Source organism: Oncorhynchus kisutch, linkage group LG23 (genome assembly GCF_002021735.2).
Source record: "Oncorhynchus kisutch isolate 150728-3 linkage group LG23, Okis_V2, whole genome shotgun sequence".
Classification (NCBI taxonomy): domain Eukaryota; kingdom Metazoa; phylum Chordata; class Actinopteri; order Salmoniformes; family Salmonidae; genus Oncorhynchus; species Oncorhynchus kisutch.
Genome location: NC_034196.2, coordinates 19,985,091 through 20,007,019, shown reverse-complemented (window position 1 = coordinate 20,007,019; position 21,929 = coordinate 19,985,091). Strand labels below are relative to the sequence as shown.

At 44.7% G+C, this 21,929-nt stretch overlaps 1 protein-coding gene across 6 annotated transcripts in view; it reads left to right on the top strand.

The window, feature by feature from the left end:
* The window catches only part of LOC109879868 (regulator of G protein signaling 3), a 187,426-nt gene that overhangs the window by 29,704 nt on the left and 135,793 nt on the right, over positions 1–21,929 (top strand). For 4 of the 6 annotated variants that reach the window (XM_031803162.1, XM_031803160.1, XM_031803159.1 and 1 more), the window contains 6 exons: positions 4,610–4,691; positions 4,997–5,102; positions 5,341–5,782; positions 8,114–8,153; positions 8,288–8,601; positions 9,546–9,629. In XM_031803162.1, the coding sequence (XP_031659022.1) occupies positions 4,610–4,691; positions 4,997–5,102; positions 5,341–5,782; positions 8,114–8,153; positions 8,288–8,601; positions 9,546–9,629 (1,068 nt within the window). Of the gene's footprint in view, positions 1–4,609; positions 4,692–4,996; positions 5,103–5,340; positions 5,783–8,113; positions 8,154–8,287; positions 8,602–9,026; positions 9,176–9,545; positions 9,630–21,929 lie in introns of those variants that run through there. The other 2 variants (XM_020472047.2, XM_020472048.2) reach the window with 2 other exon arrangements.

Here is a 21,929-nt window from a genome sequence, read left to right as displayed (position 1 = left end):
ATACAGTGCAAGTGAAAAGTTTGCACACACCTACTCATTCAAGGGTTTTTTCTTTATTTTTACTATTTTCTACATTGTAGACATCAAAACTATTAAATAACACATATGGAATCATGTAGTAACCAAAAAAGTGTTAAACAAATCACCCTTTGCCTTGATGACAGCTTTGCACACTCTTGGCATTGTCTCAAACAGCTTCATGAGGAATTATTTTCCAACGGTCTTGAAGGAGTTCCCACATATGCTGAGCACTTGTTGGCTGCTTTTCCTTCACTCTGCGGTCCAACTCATCCCGAACGATCTCAATTGGGTTGAAGTTGGGTGATTATGGAGGCCAGGTCATCTGATGCAGCACCATCACTCTTCATCTTGGTAAAATAGCCCTTACACAGCCTGGAGGTGTGTTTTGGGCCATTGCAGAATGCTGTGGAAGACATGCTGGTTAAGTGTGCCTTGAATTCTAAATAAATCACAGACAGTGTCACCAGAAAAGCATCACACCTCCACCTCCTTGCTTCACGGTGGGAACCAAACATGCGGTGATCATCCCTTCACCTACTCTGCATCTCACAAAGACACGGCGGTTGGAACCAAAAATCTCAAATTTGGACTCATCAGACCAAGGACAGATTTCCACCAGTCTAATGTCCATTGCTCGTGTTTCTTGGCTTATTATTGGTGTCCTTTAGTAGTGGTTTCTTTGCAGCAATTTGACCATGAAGGCCTGAACCACACAGTCTCCTCTGAACAGTTGATGTTGAGATGTGTCTCTTACTTGAACTCTGTGAAGCATTTATTTGGGCATTTATCTGAGGTGCAGTTAACTCTAATGAACGTATCCTCTGCAGCAGTCGTAACTCTGGGTCTTCCTTTCCTGTGGCGGTCCTCATGAGAGCAAGTTTCATCATAGTCCTTGATGGTTTTTGAAGAAAACTTTAAACGTTTTTGAAATGTTCCGGATTGACTGACCTTCATGTCTTAAAGTAATGATGGACTGTTGTTTCTCTTTCCTTATTTGAACTGTTCTTGCCATAAAATGGACTTGGTATTTTACCAAATAGGGCTATCTTCTGTATACCACCCTACCTTGTCACAACACAACTGATTGGCTCAAACGCATTAAGAAGGATAAATATTCCACAAATGAACTTTTAACAAGGCACACGTTTTTGATGACTACCTCATGAAGCTGTTTGAGAGAATGCCAAGAGTGTGCAAAGCTGTCATCAGGGCAAAGGGTGGCAACTTTGAAGAATCTCAAATGTAAAATATATTTAGACTTGTTTAACTTATCATGGCTAGGGGTTCCGCTAGCGCGGAAGAGTCAAATAAAGTTTGTTCAGAGCCATCGATGTGTCTGCTTGGGGGGGAATATATTCGGCTGTGATTATAATCGAAGAGAATTCCCTTGGTAGATAATGCGGTCGACATTTGATTGTGAGGAATTCTAAATCAGGTGAACAGAAGGACTTGAGTTCCTGTATGTTGTTGTGGCCACACCACGTCTCGTTAACCATGAAGCATATGCCCCCGCCCCTCTTCTTACCAGAAAGATGTTTGTGTCTGTCGGCGCGATGCGTGGTTAAACCAGCTGGCTGCACCGACTCCGATAGCATCTCTCCAGTGAGCCAGGTTTCCGTGAAGCAAAGAACGTTACAGTCTCTGATGTCCCTCTGGAATGCTACCCTTGCTCGGATTTCATCAACCTTGTTGTCAAGAGACTGGACATTGGCGAGAAGAATGCTAGGGAGTGGTGCACGATGTGCCCGTCTCCGGAGTCTGACCAGAAGACCGCTTCGTTTCCCCCTTTTACGAAGTTGTTTTTTTGGGTCGACGGCTGGGATCCATTCCGTTGTCCTGGGTGAAAGGCACAGGATCCGCTTCGCGAAAGTCATATTCTTGGTCGTACTGATGGTGAGTTGACGTTGCTCTTATATTCAGTAGTTCTTCTCGACTGTATGTAATGAAACCTAAGATGACCTGGGGTACCAATGTAAGAAATAACACGTAAAAAAACTAAAAACTGCATAGTTTCCTAGGAACGCGAAGCGAGGCGGCCATCTCTGTCGGTGTCAGATTAACCGCTGTGTCAGATTTTTTTTAAACGTTACGAAAAAAGCATATCATACAATAATCTAAAACGGCGCTAAAACGTAACAATATTTCTCCGCCGTGTTGGAGTCAACATAAATACGAAATTACATCATAAATATTCCCTTACCTTTGATGATCTTTCATCAGAATGCAGTGAAAGGAGTCCTAGTTCCACAATAATTTGTTGTTTTGTTGAATAATGTCCATTACTAGTGTCCAATTAGCTGCTTTTGCTAGCATGGTTAGTTCACATGTCCGAAAGCTGGCGCTGGTCCAGGCGAACTCGCACGAAAACTTCAAAAAGTTATATTCCAGGTCAAATAAACTGGTCAAACTAAGTAGAGAATCAATCTTCAGGATGTTATTTTCATATATATAATAACGTTCCAACCGAAGCATTCGTTTTTGTCTGCAGAGTCATGGAACGCAGGCGATATCAACAGTAATGTGCACAACCAGGAACTGGCATTCTGACAGACCACTGACTCAATCCCCTCCCATCCGGTCATACATCACACTAGAGGCTTCATTCCACGTTCTACTGACTGTTGATATCTAGTGGAAGGTGTAGGAAGTGCGAACATATCCATATCTTGTTTGGATGTGAATAGGCGATGACTTGAAATTCGACCAGCCCAAGAATTTCCACTTCCTGTTTGGAAATTTGTCTGCCCTGCCCTATGAGTTCTGTTATACTCACAGACATAATTCAAACAGTTTTAGAAACTTCAGAGTGTTTTCTATCCTATAGTAATAATGATATGCATATATTAGCATCTAGGACAGAGTAGGATACAGTTCACTATGGGCACGCAATTCATCCAAAGTGAAAATGCTGCCCCCTATCCCTCTTTTTTGGTTACTGCGTTATTCCATGTGTGTTATTTTATAGTTTTGATGTCTACAATGTAGAAAATAGTAAAATAAAGAAAAACCCTTGAATGAGTTGGTGTGTCCAAACTTTTGACTGGTACTGTACATAAGGATTGTGTATGGCCTTGCAATAATGGGCATCAAGAGGTTAACAGTTCATGTTAATTCTTTGGGATCAGTGTCCCTTCTAAGGGACGGTTGAGCTAACGTAGGCTAATGCGATTAGAATGAGGTTGTAAGTAACAAGAACATTTCATAGGACATAGACATATCTGATATTGGCAGAAAGCTTAAATTCTTGTTAATCTAACTGCACTGTCCAATTTACAGTATCTATTACAGTGAAATAATACCATGCTATTGTTTGAGGAGAGTGCACAATTTTGAACATCAAAGTTATTAATAAACCAATTAGGCACATTTGGGCAGTCTTGATACAACATTTTTAACAGAAATGCAATGGTTCATTGGATCAGTCTAAAACTTTGCACATGCACTGCCGCCATCTAGTGGCCAAAATCTAAATTGCACCTAGGCTGGAAAAACAATACATTATGGTCTTTCTCTTGCATTTCAAAGTGATGGTAAAAAAATACAAAAGAAACGTTGGTTTTTTCTTTGTATTATATTTTACCAAATCTATTATGTTATATTCTACTACATTCCTTTCACTTTTCCATAAACTTCAACGTTTTTCCTTACAGATGGTACCAAGAATATGCACATCCTTGCTTCAGGGCCTGAGCTACAGGCAGTTAGATTTGGGTATGTCATTTTAGGCGAAAATTGAAAAAAGGGGATAATCCTTAATGGGTTCAATGTTGAAGTTGGTCACTAGATTACAGATGGTAAATCCTGTAGGCAAATCTGTCAAGGAATTCTAGGAATTCTCCCTAAAACCTTTATTCAAGCCACCGTTTGCTACTTAGGGTTGTACTGTAGTTATCAAAGGTAAACAAGTTAATACACTTATGCATCTTGATGCCAGTCTCTTAGACACGCTCAGAGGTTAACCACAGACACAGATTTAGGATCAGTATACCCTATTACCATCCTGATCTGAACTCTAAGGGGGAGACATAAAACTGACTTTAGATAAAAGTCTTGGATTAACATCGTACTGTGTTTGTGTGTTCAGACATACTTTTACTGAGCTTAATTTCAGGCCCTATTGTCAGCAGATGAGATGGAAACATTCTTATGGAGCGGAGCTGTTGATTTTGGCGCACACACTGGCATTATTCCTGGAATTCTTACAGACAGTTTTTAGGCATCGAATGTGTGTGTGTGTGTGTGTGTCTGTGTGCTTGCGCTCCTATTCTGTGCGGATGCTGTTGTCCACAGTTGGCGTCAGAACCACACCAAAGCGCCCACCTCCTTTGATGAGGGCCAAGGTGCTAGTCTGTGTGGCTGGCATCGACACACTTTCCATCCACACACACTCAGCTGCTGGTCAGAGAGAGAACCACGCTCTAATCTGTAGGCAAAATGCTCACATGTTTGGTCTAACTGCTCCTATTTGGCTGTAGATGGCTTTTCAAAAATAACATGTGCTTTTCACTCCATGGACATACAGTACATAGTCATGTAATAGTTGAATAATGTCTTTACATACGGTGATTTGATGTCTCTGTGTCTTTAGGTGACCATCCCTCGAGGAAAGGACGGCTATGGCTTCACCATCTGCTCTGACTCTCCAGTGAGGGTACAAGCCGTCGATCCAGGCAAGGTTCTCCTCTCCCTGCTGTCTGTGTGTTGATGATGTGTGTCTGTGTCTGTGTGTTTGGGATTGTGTGTCTGTGTGTCTTTTCCTTTCTGTGTGTGTGTGTGTTGTTCTAGATGTGTGTGTGGGTGTCTGTATACCAGTCTTAGCCCCTACTGTCCTGAGGTGATCAAGCATATCCGGTTTGTATATAAATGAGCGGGTAGAAGCTTGCTTGTGTAACTTTGTGTAACTTTGTGTGTATTTGTGCGATATCTGTGTGTGTGTGTGTTTGTGGACCTCTACTGACCTCTCTCCTGTCTTCAGGTGGTCCGGCGGATCAGGCAGGTCTGCAGCAGTTGGACACTGTGCTGCAGCTCAATGGTCAGCCTGTAGAACAGTGGAAATGTGTGGAGCTCGCCCACGCCATCAGGTACTACAGGCAGGGAGACACAGAGGAAATAATGGACTAAACCAACTTTGACAGGGATAACTATCGTCAATACTTATAGAGCTCCACATGTACATTTTTAAAGTTTATCTATGCACAGCAATTCCTATATAGACACTCTGGCCCGTGGCCTCTTTGCTCACGTTCTTTACCGGCGATAAGCTTACCGTTTCACTCTTCCTGACTAGTTGTCACATTCCCTCTCTCCCTCCCTCTACAGAAACAGCTCCAATGAGATCACGGTGGTGGTGTGGCGCACCGGGCCGGCCGCCAAGCCCAGTTTTGAGGGCCTCATTCACCGGCCCTCCTACAAGCCCAACTACGACACCCCCTCACCCCCCACCAGGCGGAGGGACAGGTCCAAGGACCGGCTTGACCGTGACAAGATCCCCCCGGCCGTGCCCCCCCTCCCTGCCCACCACAGGACCAGCCGCCGGGTGCTAGTCAACGGCTCTGAGGGGGGCGGTAGGGGAGGGGTAGGAGGGGTAGGGGGGCCGTGGGGGGAGAGGAGGTGCGTAGGAGGGGGGGCGGAGGAGGTGGATGGTAAAGCCAGGAGCCAGACCCATAGCCAGAGCCACACTGCCACGCTGAAGGGGACTAGAGTGAAGGCGTCCAACGGAGATAACTACATCATCCTGGCCCCCATAAACCCAGGAAGCCAGGTACTGCCGGGGGAGCAGAGGCTCATGGTCCATCCCAGGCTCCTGCCTTACCCCCTCGATGGCACTATCTAGACCCTGACATACACTGGAGATCTCAATATGTGCCATTCATACCTGCCATAGATCTGTGCCAATCCTACCTGACATACACTATCTGCCATTTAAATCTGAGATATACCCTGCCATTCTAACCTGAGAAATATCTGTGTAATTCAAACTGACACGTGCATTCTGTAAATCACATATACTATATATAGTGAATAGTTAAATAGGTAGTTGAATGAGAAATTGTGAAAAAAAGTATACAAGCAAGAGTTGATTTGCTGCAATAGTAAGTTAGATTCAAGCCCCTATATGGGGAAAGCCACAGTTGGCCCATGGGGTGTTCTATCAAATGATGCACACTGTAACATCCTGTGACATGCTGTATATGAGGCAATAGCTCTTTATGATAAAGACATAATAAAGTGTAACAAATGGAAAAAGAAACACACTGATTGTGAACTTGATTCCTTAACATCCCCAACCATACAAAACTAACCATCCAGCCTGGAAGAAGGGACCAGTTATATTGAAGCAATGAGTGCAGAGAACCAGAAAACCCAGAGCTTCTACTCTTTACCTAATCCTCCATAATCTGTCCCACTGAGCTTGAACAGCCAATCACAGACAGTAATGTGGCTGACGGGTTCCGTGACTCAGTAGCCTGGTTGTTAGAAGGCCTCTAGCAGAAATGAAGGAGGCTGTATACCCTGCATTCCATCCAGACCCAGGGACCTAGACACTGTAAGGCTGTCTGTTAGTCTGGGAGGTTCAGCCTACCTGGCAATCTGAGTGTGTGTGCGCTTGTACAGCACATGTGCGTGTGTAGGGCAGTGTGTTTGTCCGAGGGCAGCTGTGCTGCTTCAACAGATACGGCATGACATAGGGCTCAGAGAGCATGATGGGAACATCTTCTGTGTCTAAATGCTAAGAGGAGAGCACAGGGGTTAGGGGGTTAGGAGTGTGAGGGGGGGGGACTGGCTTGGACGGCTGTGGAGGAGGATTGGATGGAGTGGGAATAGGATGCAGAAAAGGGGATAGAGAGAGGGGGGAGAGAGGGATAAGCGATGGAGGTGATGGATGAATGGCTACCCCCAATTAATCCATTACCTTCCCTATGGGGAAATATGGGCTAGGGAACAGAGTAGATATGGGTATATATTTGACCCTTATTTAACTAGGAAAGTCAGTTAAGAACAAATTCTTGTTTACAATGTCTGCCTACACCTGCCAAACCCGGGCGACGCTGGGCCAATTGTGCGCCGCGCTATGGAACTCCCGATCACAGCCAGTTGTGATACAGCCTGAATAGTAGTAGTACATCAAGAGGTTGTAATAATGGTTGTAAGAAGTAGAAGGGATTAATGGGGTAGCGAGAGGCAATGACGGATGGATGACGGGTACAGCAGCAGAGGGAAAAAGAGGGGAGAGGAAAGGAAGGATGTAGATAAAGCAGTTGTCAAAGTGGATGGAAATAAGAGGATAGAACATTTCAGACTAAATGGAGCATCTCTCCTCCAGGTCAGAGCAGGCATACAATCCATGATGATTTGGTTCCATCCTGTCAGCCAGTCCCCACTGAAACACACACAGCAGAGAAATCGATCATGGAAGATAGCTGGATGTACCAGCCATTGATATGCCTCTGGTTGGGTCACCTCTTTCACGCCAGGTCACCCCTTTCCTCTACCCATCTTTGTTATATCGGGTAGATCTTATCTTTAGGCACAGTTCTAGGATCAGCTTCCCCCTCCCCCATTACATTTCAAGGGGCAACGTTACTTGGGTACTTGAGTAGTTATCTATAGGCACAGTTCTAGGATCAGCTCTCCCCACCAACCGTTCAATTTCCAAGGGCAATGTCATCCTTCTCCTGTATTCATAGTGCTACAGTACAATACATTATGGTATAGTACAGTACAGTGTGTGGTTGACGTCTGTGTCACTCAAGGCCATGGGAATCAATGAACAGCAAAGTCGCCATCATGTATCAACAGCACACATTAGCTCTCAGGTCACTGGGTCTATTCCTTGAGCTGAACACATGTATATTGAATATGTGACATGGCTCACTGGCCTGAGATCACATAGGCCTACTGCGCTGGAGTCAGCCAACAGTCTGTGGCCCCATTCCATGCTCAACACAACCATTTCTTCAGTTTGACTTCATGTTAGGCATTTATTATGGTGGGATGGATACATTACATGTGAAAGTATCCTAAAGCAGAGTATGGTATTGGTCAACTGTTATAACAGGACCATTGATTGTGATGTTTTTGTCTCTTTCAGATATTGAGGCCTGTCTACCAGGACAACCATGGTACCTTGGGTAAGACATTTACTGCTGACTGGGATTTTAATGAACACGGTGGTTTTGCAGGACAATTCTATCTATAACCATTGTACTTCTACGTACCCAGGCTAACTCCCAGTGTGTGTTGTTGTGCATGTGGTGTCTCTCAGCAGGGAGGATATACCCGGGTCAGGCCAGCATGCCCCAGAAACAGGGGTCTGGCGGTGCCACGCCTGGGGGTGTAGGACTAGCAGGCCGGACCACCTTCCTACGACGCTCCACTAATGCCAAGATGTCTAAGCCATCCGAAGCCAACCTCTCTGGCCAACCCCCACCCAGCTACCAGCAGGTCCAGAGCTCCAGCTTTGCTAACTACCAGAACTGTACTATAGTACACTCCCATGTACAACACGACAACCCGCACGGCAACTATGGCTACGTCAAAGCAGCACCCAAGATCCTCATCTTCCCCATCTTTGTTCAGGTGTGTGTGTATGTGTGTGTGTGTAACTCACCATTTTTGCATCTCTCTGTTAGTGCCATTTGGGGTTTTCCCCTTTTATTTTGATCACTATTTAAGAAATCCTTGCCATGTTTGTTGCAGTGCTTCTCCTCTCTGTGTATCTGTGTAGCAACATAGGACTCTGTCATAAACACACTAGAATGAATTTCCTCTATATGTCCAATGTCAGGGTGTGAGTGTATTGCACAACTGGACTACCCACTTCCCAGGATTCTACAATGGTCTGTAATAGTACTTCCTGTTGACTAACTGAGTCACCTAGCTGCACAGTGAAACAGCCATCCCTGTGGTCTCTCTAGCTCCAGTCCGGGTCCACAAGAGGATGTGGCTACCACCCCCGCTGCACTAGCGCTTTTTAGCCTAGTGCCTCTTCACAGATTGAGCATCTCACAGACTCCTGCAGTCACAGCTCACACTGTGAGGATCTCTGTAGAGACTGGAGCGACTGTAGCTACACGAGAGCCACCAGCTGCACAGCCTGTATTGATCCCTTTGGTGGGCAGAGAGCATGGAGCTTGGAGCTAAAATGGAGATGGTACTGTAGCTACATGCTCCCTCATGTACAGCTATGTTCATGAGAACACCCCTCCCAGATATGTCTATCCTTGAAACATGTCTATCAATCTGTATCTCTATTTAGCGGTATTTGTGAGTGTTGTGAAGGATATTGGACTGTTATAGCAGTGTTATGAGTTTAGTATCAGTGACTTTTTCTGTAGTATTGTGTACTGTCATTATAAACAATATTAGTAAATGTGTGTTTGAAGTGATATAAAACTGCAGTATTTTGCCATGGATGATAATGTGATCTTCATTTAATTCCTAGTATGTTGCCTAAACGTACTCTAACCTTAATCTAATGTCAATCTAACCCTTAACTCTCCTCTCCTCCCCTTTGTGTGCAGCCTCTGGACCTGTGTAACCCCACACGGACACTGGTGGTCTCTGAGGAGATGATCCTCCATGAGAGCAAGCACCTCTCCATTAAGGTAAACGGTGTGTGTGTGTGTGTGTGTGTGTGTGTGTGTGTGTGTGTGTGTGTGTGTGTGTGTCAGGATCCGTCAAATCAGTGAGATGGGACATGTCAATGTTAATGAGAATATTTAAGAGAGGAACACATTGTGAGAATCTGACACAAGTCTCTATACTGCCATTCTAGTTCTCTTCATTCATATTCCACAACTGCTAATGTCAGGTTTGTTTAAATGTCAAAATGTTTATGGAATGCACTATGAGGATTTTTCCCAGCCTTGTCAATGTTCTTAAATACCCTCCCAGTGCCTCTGTCTTTGGTGTGTTGTGTAATACCAGCAGAGAACAGAGGAAACAGAGGAATAGACCACAGTTTGAAAACCTCTGGGTGGCTGCTGCACTGCATTGGACGTCTATACTATTGTCTTCTCTTCTCTTCTCTTGGCTTTCCTCTCCTCTCCTCTCCTCTCCTCTCCTCTCCTCTCCTCTCCTCTCCTCTCCTCTCCTCTCCTCTCCTCTCCTCTCCTCTCCTCTCCTCTCCTCTCCTCTCCTCTCCTCTCCTCTCCTCTCCATTCCTCTCCTCTCCTCTCCTCTCCTCTCCTCTCCTCTCCTCTCCTCTCCTCTCCTCTCCTCTCCTCTCCTCTCCTCTCCTCTCCTCTCCTCTCCTCTCCTCTCCTCTCCTCTCCTCTCCTCTCCTCTCCTCTCCTCTCCTCTCCCCTCCCTCCTCTCCTCTCCTCTCCTCTCCTCTCCTCTCCTCTCCTCTCCTCTCCTCTCCTCTCCTCTCCTCTCCTCTCCTCTCCTCTCCTCTCCTCTCCTCTCCTCTCCTCTCCTCTCCCATCCCCTCCCCTCTCCTCTCCTCTTCTCTCCCCTCCATTCTGCTCCTCTCCTCTCCTCTCCTCTCCTCCCCTCCCCTCCCCTCTCCTCTCCTCTCCTCTCCTCTCAGACAGACAATGATACAGGACTAGCATTGGAACAAATATTTTGCTAGTTTGACAGAATCCACCTCATAGAGTTTGACAGAATCCACCTCACAGAGTTTGACAGAATCCACCTCATAGAGTTTGACAGAATCCACCTCATAGAGTTTGTTTATCATAGAGACGATGGGGACAACTCGGTTCAAAAATAACTTTACATCTCATAACTATTTGAAAAGGGAGAGAGAGAGAGAGAGAGAGAGAGAGAGAGAGAGAGAGAGAGAGAGAGAGAAAGAGGGAGAGAGAGAGAGAGAGAGAGAGAGAGAGAGAGAGAGAGCGAGAGAGAGAGAGAGAGAGAGAGAGAGAGAGAGAGTCCTGTTCATTGCACAGGTCAGTGTATCTACATGAGGGGCGCTTGTTTAGTAGTGGGGAATTAATTATTTAGGTCCCAGAATGGTACTTCTGGAGTGTTGCACAGTGACAGGCTTTTATTTAATCGATCAAAGGGTTCCTCTACTTTTGAAATCTCTGCTATGATAAATTCTCTTTTTTCTCCCTCTCTCCCTCAGCTCTCTTTTATGTCCTGCTCTGTGGGTGCACTCTGGCTTTTCTATGTAGCTCTTTCCATGTTTCTGTACAGTATGTCTCTGTCTCTCTCTGTCTCTGTCTCTGTCTCTGTCTCTGTCTCTGTCTCTGTCTCTGTCTCTGTCTCTGTCTCTGTCTCTGTCTCTGTCTCTGTCTCTGTCTCTGTCTCTGTCTCTGTCTCTGTCTCACTCTCGCTCAATTAAATTAAAATGGCTTTATTGAGATGGGAATCATACGTTACATTGCCAAAGTAAATGGAATAGACAAACAAAATGAAAATAAACAAGGGAGACCTCTTCACACCTTCAGTGAGCTGTTATTTCTACTTGTAACACTCCTCTTTGTTCCATATGGCTCTATAACACTGTATACCGGTAGTTGCAATTCATAGGTTATTGTTCATGACCGAAAATGTACATTGATATTCATTTCTAGAGAGTTTGTCAGCACAATTTCTATCCATTCAATTTCATGTGGAAATATTTGACTCATGTTATATAAGAGCAAACAAAGTTGAAAGAAATGTTGAGGTTGTGGCACAGTATTAAATTGGAAACTGTTGTGAATAGCATTGATAGATAAAAACAACAAGTACTAAAAAAATATATGGTCTCCAGAACTTCCTCTACAGTTCGTCAGTGGCTACATAACCATTGAGTAGCATCAACAGTACAGTACAATGGACAGGGGGACTTTGTACTATTTTATTTATGATTCATTGGATCCGGACAGTAGTTTCAATCAAATACAGTATTCACTAAATTCATATGCTGCCTCTCTCTCTCATATTTTATAAATCATACTGTATCTCAGTTTTAACGAGAACTCTTCAAAAATAGCAATACAGTACAAAGGGCCATTGTTGCCCATATTTGCTCTTGTAGTTGTAAGTGCCTGTAAGTCCTGCAGTCATTCTATAGACTGGTGGTTGAATGTGATTACCTCCCTTTGGCCTTGGCTTTAGTGGAAAGCTGCAATACAAGGTTGTGATGGTGAGGGTGGATATTATAATACACAGAACTTTTCCATCCTGTGTTTTCTGGGAATGAGAGAGTGGAGCAAGATAGGGAAGCCATGCCAAGCAGGGCAGCCATTGTGATAATATTGTCCAGGAAATGTGATGGAGAGGTGTGTGTGGGGGGCAGAGAGCAGTGGGGGGCAGTGGTCTAGGAGAGGAAGACCAGGCGGCCCTGTTTACTATCCAGGGGGGTTGCTAGGTGGTTGGCAGAAAGGGTGTTTGACCTCACTCAATATATGCACAGTGATGTGATGTCAAGTTTTAGCAAGATGAGATTTTCAGCAAAGTTTAACTCAATCTCCCCCCCCCCCCCCCCCTCTCTCTCTTGCTCTCACAAACACACACACACACGCAAACACACACACACACACACACACGCACAAACATACATCCTGGCAAGTTGATGCTGGATGATCCCCCTCTCACCTCCCTGAGAAGACAAGAGAGATCAGCTGTGAATTTTTTGTTTGTTGAGGGGTGGGCTTAAAAAACAACTGACCCTGTTGACTTGAGTCTTCTTGGCATTATCTTCCTCCCTGAGGGGTTCAGGTCTGTGGACATGTCTAAGTGATTGATAGCAGACACGAGGGAAAGAGAGGGGGAGGGAGTGGGGGCTGTGTGTGGAGGACTGGATGTTAGAATATCCCTCTATCACCTGCTCTGTTGGTTTCAACTGTGTTCATATTATTGAAACATTTTTGTCATGTAGCTATGTGTGTGTGTGTGTGTGTGTGTGTGTCTACTGCAGATAAAAGTGGACAATACTGCTTACGTACTGTGAAGAATTGCCTTTTCTGTTCCAATTCTACACTGGTTTTTTTCACATTCATTGTGTCAAATGAGCTTTTCAGATCCTCACTGTGTTTCAGAGGAGAGCATCGGAGCTGCATGGTAATTGTGGCCCCTGGCTGGGACTTGATAAAATAAGACACATATTTAACAGTCCATGTTTGTAGATAATCAGTGTGGGGCCAGACATCTCTGAAGATTGGCACTGTTTTAATTAGAAATCTGTGTTATTACACAGTGTTGCAAGCCTGGCCATAATACCCTGGGTGCACATCAAACTCCTACACACACACACCGAAATACATACACACACACACACACACACAGACATACATACACACGCATACACACGCACACACGCACGCACGCACACACACACACACACACACACACACACACACACACACACACACACACACACACACACACACACACACACACACACACACACACACACACACACACACACACACACACACACACACACACAAGTAATAGTGGTTGAGTGCTTTTCTGAAGATAGTATAGAGATAAGCTTACTGATATCACTGCACCAACCATACTCCACCCACCCACCTACCCACCCACCCACACAAAGACAGACAGACAGACAGACAGACCACAACAGCAAGACCCTCAGCATCCTCTCAATCTGCATAGAAACCACATTCACAAAAAATAACACACACCCCTCCCACACATAGCCTACACACACTGTTTGCTGTACTGTGTTGATGCATATTATTCAAGACCTTTGCTGTAGCTTCCATGGTGTTGCCCAGAGGTGGTTTGCTGAGTGTGTTGTTTGTTTAACACTAATGTGAGGCCTGACCTTTTACAGTTTGTGTTGTGCCTTCTGTTAAGACAAACAGGGAAATACCACTGACATGAACACACACGCACACACATAAATGAACACAAATGCACACACGCACAAACAGACACACATTCATGCACATAAAGTATTGGCATACACATAATTATTTATCTCAAACAGAATTGCACAAAGTATATTATCAAATTTCAAATTTTATATATCAAATTTGTCACATGTTTAGTGAAATGCTTACTTACAAGCCCTTAACCAGCAATGTAGTTTTAAGAAAAATAATAGTTAAGAAAAATATTTACTAAATAAACTAAAGTAAACAATAAAAGAGTAACAATAAAATAACAATAACGAGGCTATATACAGGGGGTACCGGTACCGAGTCAATCTGAGGGAGTACAGGTATTTGAGGTAATATGTACATGTAGGTAGAGGTAAAGTGACTATGCATAGATAATAGATAATAAACAGCGAGTATCAGCAACGTAAAAAAAGGCTTGCCGTGTGGGAGCAGAGAGAACAGTCAATGACTAGTGTGGCTGGAGTCTTTGGCAATTTTAGGGCCTTCCTCTAACACCACCTGGTATAAAGGTCCTGAATGGCAGGAAGCTTTGCCCCTGTGATCAACTGGGCTGTACGCACTACCCTCTGTAGCGCCTTGCGGTCGGAGGCAAAGCAGTTACCATACCAGGTGGTGATGCAACCAGTTAGGATGCTCTCGATGGTGCAGATGTAGAAATTTTGAGGACCCATGATAAATCTTTTCAGTCTCCTGAGGGGAATAGGTTTTGTTCTGCCCTCTTCACGACTGTCTTGGCGTGTTTGGACCACGATAGTTTGTTGGTGATGTGGACACCAAGGAGCTTGAAGCTCTCAACCTGCTCCACTACAGCCCCGTCGTTGAGAATGGGGCTGTGCTCGGCACTCCTTTTCCTGTAGTCCATGAATATCTCCTTTGTCTTGATCACATTGAGGGAGAGGTTGTTATCCTGACACCACATTTCCAGGTCTCTGACCTCCTCCCTATAGGCTGTTTCATCGTTGTCGGTGACCATTGCCTACCACCATTGTGTCGACAGCAAACTTAATGATGGTGTTGGAGTTGTGTTTAGCCATGCAGTTATGGGTGAACAGAAGGGGACTAAGAACGCACCCCTGAGGGGCCCCTGTGTTGAGGATCAGCGTGGCAGATTTGTTGTTGCCTACCCTGACCCTTACCACCTGGGGGTGGCCCGCCAGGAAGTCCAGGATACAGACGCAGAGGGAGGCGTTTAGTCCCAGGGTCCTTAGCTTAGTGATGAGCTTTAATTAAGGATCTGTCCTTTTTTTCAATTTTCACCTAAAATGACATACCCAAATCTAACTGCCTGTTGCTCCGGCCGTGAAGCAATGATATGCATATTCATGGTACCATTTGAAAGGAAACACCTTGAAGTTTGTGGATATGTGAAAGGAATGTGGGAGAATATAACATAATAGATCTGGTAAAAGATAATACAAAGAAAAAACCAACCGTTCTGTTGTATTTTTTTGTACCATAATTTTGAAATGCAAGAGAAAGGCCATAATGTATTATTCCAGCACAGGCGCAATATAGATTTTGGTGCATGTGCAAAATTTTAGACTGATCCAATTAACCATTGCATTTCTGTTCAAAATGTTGTATCAAGACTGCCCAAATGTGCCTAATTTGTTTATGAATAACTTTCCATGTTCAAAATTGTGCAGTCTCCTCAAACAATAGCATGGTATTCTTTCACTGTAATAGCTACTGTAAATTGGACAGTGCCGTTAGATTAACAAGAATTTAAGCTTTCTGCCAATATAAGATATGTCTATGTCCTGGGAAATGTTCTTGATACTTACAACCTCATGTTAATCGCATTAGCCTACGTTAGCTCAACCGTCCCGTGGAAGGGACACTGATTGGTGTCGAACGCTGAGTTGTAGTCAATGAATAGCATTCGCACATTGGTGTTCCTTTTGTCCAGGTGGGAAAGGGCAGTGTGGAGTGCAATAGAGATTGCGGATCTGTTGGGGAAGTACAAACTGGAGTGGGTCTAGGGTATCTGGGATAATGGTGCTGATGTGAGCCATGATCAGCCTTTCAAAGCACTTACAGATGTGAGTGCTACAGGTTGGTAGTCATTTAGGCAGGTTACATTGGTGTTCTTGGGCACAGGGATTATGGTGGTCTGCTTGAAACATGTAGGTATTACAGACTGGGCCAGGGACAGGTTGAAAATGTCAGTGAAGACAGTTGGTCGGCAGGGGCGGCAGGGTAGCCTAGTGGTTAGAGCGTTGGACTAGTAACCGGAAGGTTGCAAGTTCAAACCCCCGAGCTGACAAGGTACAAATCTGTCCTTCTGCCCCTGAACAAGGCAGTTAACCCACTGTTCCTAGGCCGTCATTGAAAATAAGAATTTGTTCTTAACTGACTTGCCTAGTTAAATAAAGGTAAAATTTTAAAAAAATTGGTCAGCGCATGTTCGGTGTACACGTCCTGGTAATCCCTCTGGCCCTTTGGCCTTGTGAATGTTGACCTGTTTAAAGGTCTTATTCACATCGGCAACGGCGAGTGTATGGTGTATGGTGTATGGTGTTGGTCCGGTCCTGTGTGGTGAAGTTTCACGGATACACACTATGCTGAAAAACTAACCGACTCACACATCTAATAGCAGCTCCAGTGCAAAGGACCCGTCCAATCACCATTGAGACCTAGCACATTACAATAGGTTATAGAGGGCTAGTGGAGGAGTAACTCAGTCTGTTTAGGCTTAACAACAGGGATTCTCTCTCCTGCCTCATTGTTTGGCCCATCCACTGACAGGCAGGAGACAGAGAAGTCCCTCTGCCAAAATACCCCCACCCCCCGACACAGCACAACCCAAAACACACACACATTAGGGCCAGGAAGGAAGGCAGTTTAGGGAGGCAGTGTGTGTGCCCTTCTCTTCTCTCACACGCAAGCCTCCCACTCCTTTACCCTCACCTTTCACAGCCCCCTACCCTTCAAACATGTACCAGCCATAATTGGTCTTTAGGGAGGGTGACTGCCAGTTTGTTTCATTAGTCAGTCAATTAAAGTGCTTAAAGTGGTGTCTGTACCTTCATATTTCTCTATGTTAGTAAGGCTTTTGCTTTAGTGGGTCAGAAGAATAGTAAGAAAACTCATTAATAAATTAGACTAGCTAGGGTTTTGATTAGTCATGCATTCACACCACATAATCTGTAATCTTTAGGGGGGCTTTGGAAGTTGAAGCAACGTTTCTCTATAGACCATGGTGCTCTGTCTTCCTGTGTGAACTACACTTCCTGTTGCATAGAAGGTTGCAGTTTAACACTTTTCTGAAGGCACTTTGAAGAGAGAGGGGAGAGGGGCTGTGAATGTGTGTGTGTGTGTGTCTGTGTGTTTGTGTGTTTGTATTTGTGTGTGTGTGTCAGTATGTGTGTGATGCTCTGTCCATGACACCAGATACACAACTACTCTGACATTGCAGGGTGACAACTATCGAGACTACCATCTATCAAACATTTTTAAAAACATTTGAGATTATCATCTATCAAACATTTGAAAGACAATCAAGATGATCAGCTTTCAAACATCTTAAAAGACTAACAAAATGATCATCTATCAAACATTTTAAAATACTATCAAGATTATCATCTCAAACATTTAAAGGAATATCAAGAGTATCGTCTATTTTGAATGGGAAGTGTGTCCAATTTCAATGATTCTGCGAAATGTCATAATTGACATAGAAGGGCAGTTGACAATGAAAAAATGGAGCCAATAGACATGGACACTCTGTTTCTGGACCCAAAACTGTGAATAGATGGCAGCATTTGTGAACCACTGTATTTAACCACAGCAAGGTGACTGGGAATATGGTTTAGTACAAAAAGTCCAGTTATGCCGTTCGTAAGGCAAAAAGTCAGTACAGAGAAAAAGCGGAGTACCAATTCAACGGCTCAGACACAAGGCGTATGTGGCAGAGACGCCAGACAATCACGGATTATAAAAGGAAAACCAGCCACGTTGAGGACACTGACGTCTTGCTCCCGGACAAGCTAAACACTTTATTCGCCATCTTTGTGGAAAACACGAGGCCGCCGACGCGGGCCACCGCCACTCCCGTGGACTGTGAGATCTCATTCTTTGTGGCCAACGTGAGTAAGACATTTAAGCGTGTTAACCCTGGCAAGGCTTCCGAACCAGATGGTGTGTTTAGCGACATATTCAATCTCTCCCTATCCCAGTCTGTTGTCCCCACTTGCTTCAAGATGTCCACCATTGTTTCTGAGCCCAAGAAAGTGAAGGTATTACTATCGCTGTGTAGCACTTACTTCTGTCATCATGATGTGCTTTGAGAGGCTAGTTAAGGATCAAATCACCTCCAATTTAACCAACACTCCAGACCCACTGCAATTTGAATACCACCCCAATAGATCCAGGGATGATGAAATCGCCATCGCACTGCACACTACCTTTCCCATCTGGACAAGAGGAATATTTATGTAAGAATAATGTTAATTGACTACAGCTCAGCCTTCAACACCATAGTACCCTCCAAGCTCATAACTAACATCAGGGCCCTGTGTCTGAATCCTGCCCTGTGCAAATGGATCTTGGACTTCCTGATGGTCCGCCCCCAGGTGGTGAAGGTAGGCAACAACACCTCCACTATGCTGATACTTAAAACAGGGGCCCCACAAGGACGCATGCTCAGCCTCATCCTGTAATCCCTGTTCACCCATTACTGCGTGGCCACACACGTCTCCAACTCAATCATCAAGTTTTCAAACCATGCAACAGTGGTAGGCCTGATTATCAACGACGATGAGACAGCCTACAAGGAGGAGGTGAGGGCCCTTGTGGAGTGGTGCCAGGAAAATAACCTCTCTTTCAATGACAACAAAACAAAGTAACTGATCGTGGACTTCAAGCGACAGCAGAGAGAGCATGCCCCCATCCACATCGACGTGGCTGCAGCAGAGAAGGTGAAAAAAGCTTAAGGTTCTTTGGTATATACATCACTGACAATCTGAAATGGTCCACTAACATAGACAGTGAGATGAAAAAAACAACAGCGCCTCTTAAACCTCAGGAGCCTAAAGAAATCCAGCTTGGCCCCTAAGACCCTCACAAACTTTTACAGATGCACCATTGAGAGCAACCTGTCGGGCTGTATCACTGCCTGATACAGCAACTGCACCATCCACAACCATAGGGCTCTCCAGAGGTTGGTGCAGTCTGCCCATCGCATCACCGGGGGCAAACAGTCTTCCCTCCAAGGACATCTACAGCACCCAGTGTCACAGGAAGACCAAGAAGATCATCAATGAACTCAGCCACCCAAGCCATGGCCTGTTCACACCCTGTTACCATCCAGAAGGCGAAGTTAGTACATGTGCATGAAAGCTGTTTCTATCTCAAGGCCATTAGACTGTTAAACAGTCAACACTAGCCGGCCTCCGCCCAGTACCCTGCCCTGAACTTAGTCACTGTCACTAGCTGGCTACCACTCTGTTAAAAACCATCAAGCGCTATGATGAAACTGGCGCTCATGAGGACCACCACAGGAAAGGAAGACCCAGAGTTACCTGCAGAGGAGAAGTTCATTAGAGTTAAAACCTTTCTAGCGCAGGCGTTCCACTAGCGGAACCCCTCGACAACATTCCACTGAAAAGGCAGTGTGCGGGGGGATAGGAGGGACGCCATGTGCGACTGTTTTCCCTTTGCTCCGTGGTATTCTTAAAGTTTATGTGAATTTTGCAGCAGAACCGTATTTGTTTTCAAAAATTAATTTGGTGATCCCTTTCTGTAAAAACCAAGACTACTTTGATCCGAATGTTAGCATGTCGACCAAACATAAGGCCAAAAGCATGACTTTGAGAGAACCCGGCCTACAAGACCCGCTCTCATCACCGCCCTCTCCTGAGTCTGAGGGCCCGGGGACGCACACTTTACCCGGGGGTGCGGCTTGGCCTAGCGGCGCTGAAATGAACATTCTCGAGGCCATCAAACTACTACGCTCTGAGATAGTTGAAATGAAACCACAGGTGGTTGCTACGATTGAGGCCAGAATACAGGAGGTTTCTCCTGGATTTAACCATCCTGCGGAACGAGACTGTGCCAGCAATCACATTACTCAAAACAACAACTGCGTCACACACTACAACGATTGCAGCAATGGAGACCTCCGCTACTAATGTCTCCGACTTAACTACATACCTGGAGGCTGAAGTTAAACGCCTAGCTGCGGATTTGAAAAAGGTGAAAGAGAGCTGTGTGAGTTTAGAGGGATTCTCTCGCCGCAATAATCTGAGACTTGTATCGGTCCCAGAGTCAGCGGAAATGCATCGCGCCACGGATTTAGTTTCAGGGCTGCTGAAGGATGTTCTTGCCTTAGATGAAAAGCCGCTGATTGATCGAGCCCACCGGTCGCTGCGCCCAAAGCCCCGGGATGGGGAGAGGCCCCGTGACATAATTCTTTGAGTGCTCTTTTTTCATGAGAAGATAGAGATCCTCCGACGAGCCCGCAATACCACGCTGAGCTTTCAAGGACAGAGCTTTTCCATCTACCAGGACTACTCCCCCACTGTTTCCAGGTAGCGCGCAGCTTTCGGACAGGCCAAACGAGTACTTTGGGACCATCCAAGTGTGAAGTATGGACTGCGATTCCCGGCCCGTTTATGGATATCTCATGAGGGTAAAGACCACACATTTGAATCTCCGGATGAGGCTATGGCTCACATTCAATGTCACATCAAGAAGTCTTGAACATGCTCACAGTTCAGCAACTGTTGCTTGTGAACTGTGGATAGTAAGTAACCCACCTGTGGTACAATTATGTTTAGATATAACAGGCTAGTCTTGTATAGTTGGCGAAACTATTCAGGCTTATTTGATGTGATCTAATGTTTTCATCATCTAGTGTGCGTGCCTTACAAGCATTCAGTCATTTTAATTTAATTGTATTAAGGTTTTACTTAACTCCTGTGTTTCTAGGCTGTCTCGCTCACCTATTTAGTTTGTTTACACATTGTCTCAGTGACTCAATATTTTTGGTTATTTGTTTACTGCATCCGTTTGCATTGACCAGTAAACAGTAAATGTCTCCCGAGGCTACACGGTTTTTGGGGTCTCACTTTAATTTTTAAAGTTTTGAGCGTCATTTATGCCCAGCAAACGTTCAACGTTACGCACACATAGTTTTTTGGTATTGGTTGTAATCTGTCTCAGCGTCAACTAGACTACTATTATAATTCCTGTTATTTTTGATTGTCTTACTATGATTACCTTACTTCAAATTAGATTTTTGGCTGAGAGCCTTTATACATTTTATTTGTTTTCTCTCTCAAGGCCTGTTATAAGACTGGGAATATAATTATATACATCTACAAGTGGTGCTTTTGTCATTCCGTTTGCACAAGTGATTCGCCTTTTTTTTATTTGAAAAAAAAAATACATACAAATCTTTCTTTTTGCTGCTTGATCCACTAACAAAACGCGACTTTAAAGAGCGGGACTGTGGGTTTAGGTTTAAGACCGCACTCTCACAGACATACTGTGCGAAGAGAACATGTTCTATTTAGGCTTGTACCTCGTTTGGGGAAGTATTGTCTGGGATAGTGGGAGGGGGTGGGGCAGGTTGAATTGTTCAGTTCTAATGTTGTCATTCTGTCTTTTTAGTTTTTTTTTCAGTACTTTTTCCAAACATTTACCACCGTACATTATTACTCTGAGACAAGTTATTCTGGGGGTTTTGGGCGCTCATTGCTTTTCCATTCTATGCTCTAATGACAGGGTTGAATAACGGGAATGCCCAGAGGGGCCGAAATAATGCGATCGAGTACATTTCATGGAACACCAAAGGGGTTAATAACCCGGTGAAGCGTAAGAGGGTGTTGACACACTTAAAGGGTTTGAATGCAAATATTGCATTTCTACAAGAGACTCACTTGAGGACCTGTGAGCATTTTAGGATGCGTAAGGACTGGGTTGGTCAAGTGTTCCACTCGAACTTTCATAGTAAATCAAGAGGTGCTGCTATTCTGGTTGATAAAGCTACTCCCTTTGTAGCTTCTGAAGTTATTGCTGATCCTAAGGGATCATAGTAACCGGTGAACTGTTTTCTACCCCTCTTGTTTTGGCTAGTGTTTAGGCTCCCAATTG